The 10,298-nt window shown below is 43.9% G+C and overlaps 1 protein-coding gene across 1 annotated transcript in view; it reads right to left on the bottom strand.

Annotated features, from left to right (window-relative positions):
• The window catches only part of LOC115149165 (calponin homology domain-containing protein DDB_G0272472), a 40,584-nt gene extending 37,400 nt beyond the window's left edge, over positions 1–3,184 (bottom strand). Inside the window, exon 1 of the mRNA XM_029691757.1 lies at positions 2,723–3,184. Within this exon, the coding sequence (XP_029547617.1) occupies positions 2,723–3,072 (350 nt within the window). The 5' untranslated portion in view covers positions 3,073–3,184. The remainder of the gene's footprint in view (positions 1–2,722) is intronic.
• Between the last annotated feature and the right edge of the window lie 7,114 nt (positions 3,185–10,298).

Below are 10,298 nucleotides of genomic sequence, written 5' to 3' on the forward strand. Positions count from 1 at the left end.
CTTCAAAATTGCACTGATAAACAATGGAGAATTGTAGCCTACTTGTCCTTCTGCAGCTTGTCTCAACCAAGCACCCAAAGCTAACTGGCTAAAGTTGGCTAGCTAGCTACTTCCAGACACAAATGAGAGAACACCTCACTCTGACCATTTTACTCGCCCTGCCAGAGTTGGTTAGGATGTTAACATGTTATCTAGAGCTTTTGTGACTATTACTTTCGTTGCCTACGTTTGACACCGGCCACAATCAGCAGATGTTGCGCGTATGTAAATGTATCAGTTATTCTGCGCTCTGGCACACTCAGATGAGAGTGCTCTGAAAATCGGAGTAGATAGATAGCATATCTCTTGCATTCGCAAATTCACTCTGGCTAACTGAATAACAGTTGTTCAAGTTCTTGCTAGCTAACCAAATGACACCTGCATCTCTAGCTGTGTCTAGCCATCGAAAAACAATGAGGGGAAAATGTCAGTCACTCACCCACTCCTCCAATGACATCCTCCTAGCAGCTAGCTAACGTTAGGCTCCGTGTTTTTAGCTTGCTACATCCATAGATGCGCTAGCCTATTAGCCACGTTATGACTGACTTGTGATCATTGCCCTTGCTTGTTTGATTGTATTGTCATTCCCAGCCTTAGTTACATTCGTCAGTCTGTCACAAATATTGAGCCATAAAGGTAATCAGAAAGATCAAGATGCAATAACCAAAGTAGACTTACTCTAATACAGTCTAAACAAGAAGCGCTCTCCTTACACATAAAAAGAACCAGCGATATCCACTTTCAAGAGTGCCCCCTTTCCAGACATCAGTGTGTATGTACACTGCACATCACCTGCTGTTGTGTATAGCAGCTAAATAAGCTATTGGCGTAGAGACAGCTTAGTGGGATGTATACTGAACAAAAATATAAATGCAACATGCAACAGTTACAGGTCATATACGGAAATCAGTCAATTGAAATAAATTCATTAGGCCTTAATCTATGGATTTCACATGACTGGGCAAGGGCGCTGCCATGGGTAGGCCTGGTAGGTCCTGGCTCCCCCCAACAGATCAAGTTTTTCCTCACAAAAGGGCTTCATTACAGACAGAAATATGCCTCAGCACCCCCTCAGACAATCTCGCAGGTAAAGAATCCGGATGTGGAGGTCCTGGGCTGACGTGGTTTACAGTTGTGAGGCCGATTGGACATGCTGCCAAATTCTCTAAAACGAAGTTGGAGGCAGATAATGGTGGAGAAATTAACATTCAATTCTCTGGCAACAGCTCCTGGACATTCCTGCAGTCAGCGTGCCAATTTAACACTCCCTCAAAACTTGAGGCATCTGTGGTATTGTGTGACAAAATTGCACATTTTAGAGTGGCCTTTTATTGTCCCCAGCACAAGGTGCTCCTGTATAATCAGCTTCTTGATATGCCACACCTGTCAGGTGGATTGATTATCTTGGCAAATGAGAAATGCTCACTAACAGGTATGTAAACAAATTTGAGCTTAAAATTGAGAAATATATTTGTGCGTGTGAAAAATTTCTGGGATATTTTATTTCTGCTCATGAAAGATGTGGCCAACACTTTACATGTTGCATATATATTTGTTCCGGATTATATTTCAAGAAGTTGTTGTGAAATAAATAAGCCTGCAGCCTAATTAATAAACACCTGCTGCTCAACTCTTTAACAAAGACTTAACTTAATGTGTGAAGGAAAACAGCAACAGTTTGACTGAAGACCCAGCAGGAAAGTTGTTTATCCTTTTTGCAGTATTTATTATATTATTTCAGTTAGACTGTGTCAGCAATAAACTGTAGCAAAGCCTTCCCAGTCATTCTACCATTGAGTAAGGAGCAATAATGAGGAAGGTCAGCCAGAGGCTTCAGTAATGCAAACCCATTGGTTAATTGGTTAGGAGAGGAGGCCTGTAATAAAATCAATGAATTCCTTTACAGATATTCAGAAAGAGAGAGAATACTGATATGAACTAAAGACTCACAGGAGAGGCAATTGGTGAGGTATTGCCTTTGGGGACTCCCTAAAAACAGGCCACTTCGATACATCTACGACCAGAAGTGACTTTTCATAGCAGGTTAGGAACATTTTCCTTAACCTAATTCTCATAACCTGCTACTTTAATTACCCTAACCTGCTACGACAAAGTCACTTCCAGTCATAGCTGTATCGAAGTGTATATTTGGGAATCTCGCTCATAATGGGATGTTGTGCTCCTCACATGCGCCACTTATGATCGGGCTAAATCAGCAGACTGCCAAGGCTGCTAAAACAAACAGTGTCACTCAATGGGAGGTGAAGGCAAGAGGAGCGAAGTAAAAAGCAACGGGAGAAAGCACTGTTATTCCAAAGGCTTGTTCCACTCTAACAACTGGTTGTTGCATCTCTGCTGGGTGAATTAACTTAGAGTAAAACTATGGGACAACATTTTTAGGCCTATGGCCTGCTCTTATAACTTACATTATAACATTTTGGTTACATGTTGAGTCGGATGATTATTATATAATTGGAATATGGTGCAGTCCCTGTTCTTGTATAATTACAACCCCTATTGAAGACATATTGGTGACATTGTGGCGCTCCATTATTGCCTTAGGCTATTTCAACAACTACAGTGATTCATTTTTAAAGGAATTATGGAACTCCAAAGCCCTTTCTGGAGCAATCTAGAAATAGTAAGGCTGTGACTATTACTGGACAGAGACGAGAACACTCACTCAGTCTTATTACGGGATTTAACCTCGCTGAGCTCCAACAGGTTGATGACTGCTTGGCCGAGCAACGTGTCAGGTCCCACGAGTGCCCGGTGCATTACGTGGACGTGCAACGTACACTTTTCTGTGTTACCGTTGTGGAAAAGCGGCAGCTCGAACGTGGCCTCTTCTTTCCACACCGGTGCCACGCTCTTCTCTGCCACGGATGTAGCGAATTTATCCTTGGCCACTTGCATGATGGCGTATGCGTCGTTGGTGCCATTTCTCCCCTTTATCCTCAGGCGTCTTGCCTGAACCACAGTTACCTGTACACTGGTCGGATACCACTGTCGGCTCTGGTCTGATAGAGACATGGCTGACGCCTACGGAGGTTTAGCCCGAGGAAAACCTTTACCGCCTAGAAACGTTTCGGTTTGTTGAATAGAAGTAGATAAATTAGTGTACCTCGCAAGAGGAACAACTTTTACGAATGGAACGCTGCGGAAACAGCTGAGTGGGCGTGGTATGTTGTACAGGATGTACGGCAGATTTTAGCAAGACAGGTCATTTGCTTTGCCAAGGTACTCCCACAGATTAACGGAGCTCGGTTTTGGATCGAATGCCTGAGCTGAGAAATATTCCACCCACGTTATGAGGAAACATTATCCACTTTAAGAAGAATATAGTATAAACTTCATATTAAAGTAGTAGGCTATTAATAAAAATATTTCCTGCTGAATACTGAAATTGGTTGAATCATGGTACAGTAAAAACGGTGATATTCAAAAACGTGGTCGGGACATATATTAGAAACGTCCCTTTTTCAGGACCCTGTCTTTCAAAGATAATTAGTAAAAATCCAAACAACTTCACAGATCTTCATTGTAAAGGGTTTTAACACTGTTTCCCATGCTTGTTCAATGAACCATAAACAATTCATGAACATGCACCTGTAGAATGGTCATAAAGACACTAACAGCTTACAGATGGTAGGCAATTAAAATCACAGTTATGAAAACTTAGGACACTAAAGAGGCCTTTCTACTGACTCTGAAAAACACCAAAAGAAAGATGTCCAGGGTCCCTGCTCATTTGCATGAACGTGCCTTAGGCATGCTGCAAGGAGGCATGAGGACTGCAGATGTGGCCGGGAAATAAATTGCAATGTCCGTACTGTGAGATGCCTAAGACAGCGATACAGGGAGACAGGACGGACAGCTGATCGTCCTCGCAGTGGCAGGCCACGTGTAACAACACCTGCACAGGATTGGTACATCCGAACATCACACCTGCGGGACAGGTACAGGATGGCAACAACAACTGCCCGAGATACACCAGGAATGCACAATCCCTCCATCAGTGCTCAGACTGTCCGCAATAGGCTGAGAGAGGCTAGACTGAGGGCTTGTAGGCCTGTTGTAAGGCAGGTCCTCACCAGACATCACCAGCAACAACGTCGCCTATGGGCACAAACCCACTGTTGCTGGACCAGACAGGACTGGCAAAAAGTGCTCTTCACTGCCGAGTTTTGTCTCACCGGGGGGATGGTCGGATTTGCGTTTATCGTCGAAGGAATGAGCGTTGCACCGAGGCCTGTACTCTGGCGCAGGATCGATTTTGGAGGGAGAGGGTCCATCATGGTCTCAGGCGGTGTGTCAAAGCATCATTGGACTGAGCTTGTTGTCATTGCAGGAAATCTCAACGCTGTATGTTACATGGAAGACATCCTCCTCCCTCATGTGGTACCCTTCCTGTAGGCTCATCCTGACATGACCCTCCAGCATGACAATGCCACCACATTTAAGTCATTTAGCAGACGCTCTTATCCAGAGCGACTTACACATTGGTGCATTCACCTATAATATCCAGTAGAACAAACACTTTACAATAGTGCATCTAAATCCTTTAAAGGGGGGGGGGGGGGGGGGGGGGGTTAGAAGGATTACTTTATCCTATCCCAGGTATTCCTTAAAGAGGTGGGATTTCAGGTGTCTCCGGAAGGTGGTGATTGACTCCGCTGTCCTGGCATCGTGAGGGAGATTGTTCCACCATTGGGGTGCCAGAGCGGCGAACAGTTTTGACTGGGCTGAGCGGGAACTGTGCTTCCTCAGAGGTAGGGAGGCGAGCAGGCCAGAGGTGGATGAACGCAGTGCCCTTGTTTGGGTGTAGGGCCTGATCAGAGCCTGAAGGTACGGAGGTGCCGTTCCCCTCACAGCTCCGTAGGCAAGCACCATGGTCTTGTAGCGGATGCGAGCTTCAACTGGAAGCCAGTGGAGTGTGCGGAGGAGCGGGGTGACGTGAGAGAACTTGGGAAGGTTGAACACCAGACGGGCTGCGGCGTTCTGGATGAGTTGTAGGGGTTTGATGGCACAGGCAGGGAGCCCAGCCAACAGCGAGTTGCAGTAATCCAGACGGGAGATGACAAGTGCCTGGATTAGGACCTGCGCCGCTTCCTGTGTGAGGCAGGGTCGTACTCTGCGAATGTTGTAGAGCATGAACCTACAGGATCGGGTCACCGCCTTGATGTTAGTGGAGAACGACAGGGTGTTGTCCAGGATCACGCCAAGGTTCTTAGCACTCTGGGAGGAGGACACAAGGGAGTTGTCAACCGTGATGGCGAGATCATGGAACGGGCAGTCCTTCCCCGGGAGGAAGAGCAGCTCCGTCTTGCCGAGGTTCAGCTTGAGGTGGTGATCCGTCATCCACACTGATATGTCTGCCAGACATGCAGAGATGCGATTCGCCACCTGGTTGTCAGAAGGGGGAAAGGAGAAGATTAATTGTGTGTCGTCTGCATAGCAATGATAGGAGAGACCGTGTGAGGATATGACAGAGCCAAGTGACTTGGTGTATAGCGAGAATAGGAGAGGGCCTAGAACAGAGCCCTGGGGGACACCAGTGGTGAGAGCACGTGGTGCGGAGACAGCCATACTGCTCGTTCTGTGCGTGATTTCCTGCAAGACAGGAATGTCAGTGTTCTGCCATGGCCAGCGAAGAGCCCGGATCTCAATTCCATTGAGCATGTCTGGGACCTGTTGGATCGGAGGGTGAGGGCTAGGGCCATTCCCCCCAGAAATGTCCGGGATCTTGCAGGTGCCTTGGTGGAAGAGTGGGTTAACATCTCACAGCAAGAACTGGCAAATCTGGTGCAGTCCATGAGGAGGAGATGCACTGCAGTACTTAATGCAGCTGGTGGCCACACCAGATACTGACTGTTACTTTTGATTTTGACCCCCCCCCCCCCCCACACACACCTTGTTCAGGGACAAATTATTCAATTTCTGTTAGTCACATGTCTGTGGAACTTGTTCAGTTTTATGTCTCATTTGTTGAATCTTGCTATGTTTATACAAACTTTAAGTTTGCTGAAAATAAACGCAGTTGACAGTGAGAGGACGTTTTTTGCTGAGTTTACATGCACATATTTTATCAGGTCCACTAATGAAAACACTATATAATCCAAGGCAAGACAGTATAGGTTTACACATGTAAAAATTAGTAGCTACAATCAACCTTTGCCTGATAGCTAACCTACGTACAGGTGAAGTCTGATGTTTACATACACCTTGGCCAAACACATTTAAACTCAGTTTTTCACAATTCCTGACGTTTAATCCTAGTAAAAAGGCACCGTCTTAGGTCAGTTAGGATCACCACTTTATTTTAAGAATGTGAAATGTCAGAATAATAGTAAAGAGTGATTTATTTCAGCTATTATTTCTTTCATCACATTCGCAGTGGGTCAGAAGTTTACATACACTCAATTAGTATTTGGTAGCATTGCCTTTAAATTGTTTAACTTGGGTCATACGTTTCGGGTAGCCTTCCACAAGCTTCCCACAATAAGTTGGGTGAATTTTGGTCCATTCCTCCTGACAGAGCTGGTGTACCTGAGTCAGGTTTGTAGGCCTCCTTGCTCGCACACACTTTTTCAGTTCTGCCCACACATTTTCTATAGGATTGAGGTCAGGGCTTTGTGATGGCCACTCCAATACCTTGGCTTTGTTGTCCTTAAACCATTTTGACACAACTTTGGAAGTATGCTTGGGGTCATTGTCCATTTGGAAGATGTATTTGCGACCAAGCTTTAATTTCCTGACTGATATCTTGAGATGTTGCTTCAATATATCCACATAATTGTCCTGCCCCATGATGCCATCTATTTTGTGAAGTACACCAGTCCCTCCTGCAGCAATGCACCCCCACAACATGATGCTGCCACCCTTGTGCTCCACAGTTGGGATGGTGTTCTTCGGCTTGCAAGCCTCCCCCTTTTCCCTCCAAACATAATGATGGTCATTATGGCCAAACAGTTCTATTTTTGTTTCATCAGACCAGAGGACATTTCTCCAAAAAGTACGATCTTTGTCCCCATGTGCAGTTGCAAACCGCAGTCTGGCTTTTTTATGGCGATTTTGGAGCAGAGGCTTCTTCCTTGCTGAGCGGCCTTTCAGGTTATGTCGATATAGGACTCGTTTTACTGTGGATATAGATACTTTTGTACCTGTTTCCTCTAGCATCTTCACAAGGTCCTTTGCTGTTGTTCTGGGATTGATTTGCACTTTTTGCACCAGAGTACGTTCATCTCTAGGAGACAGAACGCGTCTGCTTCCTGAGCGGTATGACGGCTGCGTGGTCCCATGGTGTTCATACTTGCGTACTATTGTTTGTACAGATGAACGTGGTACCTTCAGGCATTTGTAAATTGCTCCCAAGGATGAACCAGACTTGTGGAGGTCTACAATTTTTTTCGTGATGTCTTGGCTGATTTCTTTAGATTTTCCCATGATGTCAAGCAAAGAGGCACTGAGTTTGAAGGTAGGCCTTGAATTACATCCACAGGTACACCTCCCATTGACTCAAATTATGTACATTAGCCTATCAGAAGCTTCTAAAGCCATGACATCATTTTCTGAAATGTTCCAAGCTGTTTAAAGGCACAGTCAATTTAGTGTATGTAAACTTCTGACCCGCTGGAATTGTGATGGAGTGAGTTATAAGTGAAATAATCTGTCTGTAAACAATTGTTGGAAGAATTACTTGTGTCATGCACAAAGTAGATGTCCTAACCGACTTGCCAAAACTATAGTTTGTTTAGAAGAAATTTGTGGAGTGGTTAAAAACGAGTTTTCATGACTCCAACCTAAGTGTATGTAAACTTCCGACTGCATCTGTATGTCAGTCAAATCATCATGGCTGTAATGTCAAATCCAGCTTCACCAAGACAGGTTTAGTGAACCATGAGCCTGCAGGCAATATCTATCCAATCACTCAAGGCTAAAAAATTTTAGGGAGCATTGAGGAGATGAAATTAATCTCTGCACAGCCACCATAATGTGGCTCCAATGTACCTTACCCATCTCTATTTACATCAAAACAATTATTTTTCTAGTAGAAATTGATTCTGAACAAAATTAAAATAAACCGAAAAGTTAGATTGGGTTTCTGATAGGGGTTAGTATATGCAAATCACAGAAATGAAAACAGGTATGATCTCTCTCATTTATCTTCTTATTCTCCCTTTCCTTCAGTCTGTCAAGACACTGCTAGACCAGTTTAAAAGTCTGTACCAGAGAAGGTTCATTTTGACTGTTGGAAGAGGACAGGATTGCCTCTTTGGGGAAAAAACTAAACTTCCAATCATGGTTTGAGTTCTAAAGCTATCTCACAGTACAATAAATATCTTCTCAGTGTTATCCTGGAAACCCAATTGCCAGTTAAGATTGATTCTAGAGGCATTCTGTATTGAAAGAGGTGGTTTATAATCATTCTGGATTTCTTCCCGCTGCTGAATGTTGAATGTCCATCTTCCACATATACCTTCAGGGCTTTCTTATATCTCTCATGCAATTGTCTCACCTCTTATTCAAAGGAGTGATCACTTTAATGTTGATTTACATAATAACAGCATGATTTCTACTCAGATCATTCCATTTCAACTCATCACCACTTACATAACAATGTGATATAACAGCCCAATATTTACAATAAATGCATAGTATGGTTACACATAATTAAAAATGTAGTTTTATCATAATAAGATATTACATACACACTTTGAGTAAACTAACTCAGGCAGCAAATGTGTAGAGGTTGCCCCCTACTGCGCACAAATATAATACACCAATAAATCCATTTGACAAGGTTGTCCCCTCTCAAGCACAAGTAAAGCACGTCATGTGTCCTGGGCTTGGTCCGACAACAAGTAGCCTATGAGTTATCATTGTAAAATGTGTCTATTCTGTGGGGAGATGGTGGTGGTGGTAGTAGTATGTTAGATTTCTCATAAGGTTAGAACCATGGCTGCTGTGTTGTAGCTCTAAGAGAAGGATCTGGGTCTTGGTAAGGCTTATCCAGTCCTGTGATGCCCCTCTCTGATCTTGACGGCTTGAGTGTTGCAGAGAAAGGAACTCCATTACCATCACAGTCAATGGCACAGAGGATCAAACATTTACCCAGCTGCATGGATCTCAGAATGATACAGTACAGTATGCAATGTTACATTGACTTTGGACAGTTTGTACGCTGACTATTAACTCTGTGTGAAAGCATCCACTGGAAAAGCTCAACAAGTTGTTTAAAAAAAATACTTGTGACACAATAATTGCCGACTATATCATGGCACACCCTGAGAAGAAAGTAAATATTTTACTGGAGACCAATAGCAGAGTCATATTATTACACAATGAGAGTTCCACAGCTTTGACATGTGCGGAACATCTGCACTCTCAACAGGAGGGGTTGCTGGGCGGCCGTGCCTAAGGATTTTCTTGGGTATGCAGGGGCGCATCTGAACACACACAGACCACTGCCTGTTCACCACGCTATCACACACACATAGGTCACTGCCTGTTCACCCCGCTATCATCCAGAGGCAAAGGCAGGACAGGTGCATCACAGCTGGGACAGAGAGACTGAAAAACAGCTTCGATCTCAAGGCCATCAGACTGTTAAACAGCCACAACTAGCACATTAGAGGCTGCTGCCTGTAGGCATAGACTAGAAATCACTGGCCACTTTAAGGAATGGAACACTAGTCACTTTAATAATGTTTACATATCTGGCATTACTTATCTCATATGTATATACTGTTTTCTATACTTCTACGGTATCTTAGTCACTTAATAATGTTTACATATCTTGCCTTACTAATCTCATATGTATATACTGTATTCTATACTATTTTACTGTATCTTAGTCTGTTCCGCTCTGACATCGCTCCTCCATATATCTGTTCTTAAAGATAACCTGGCTCTCAGTATGTCCAAAAGGGTCAAATAAGTTTTCTAGAAATTGTAACATGGAAATACTCACTTCTACAGTCTTCCTCCAGCACCTCCTGTATCAGGTGGAAGGTGTTGGACTGGTGAGAGTTTGTGGATGTTTCTCTCCTGCCCTGGATTCTCTGGTAGACCTCAGAGTCCAGAAGAAGATGCCTCTGCTTGGGGACATCACAACTGTGTCAAATAGCTAAGAGCGGAGAATAATGATGCAATTATTACATTTGTCATACACTACATACAGATGTCTTCCCTTTAGTTAATAAAAATGCAACTGTAATTGGAAGAGTCACCTGTCCTTGCATGGGGCAGCATACAGA

Source organism: Salmo trutta, chromosome 15 (assembly GCF_901001165.1).
Source record: "Salmo trutta chromosome 15, fSalTru1.1, whole genome shotgun sequence".
NCBI lineage: Eukaryota > Metazoa > Chordata > Actinopteri > Salmoniformes > Salmonidae > Salmo > Salmo trutta.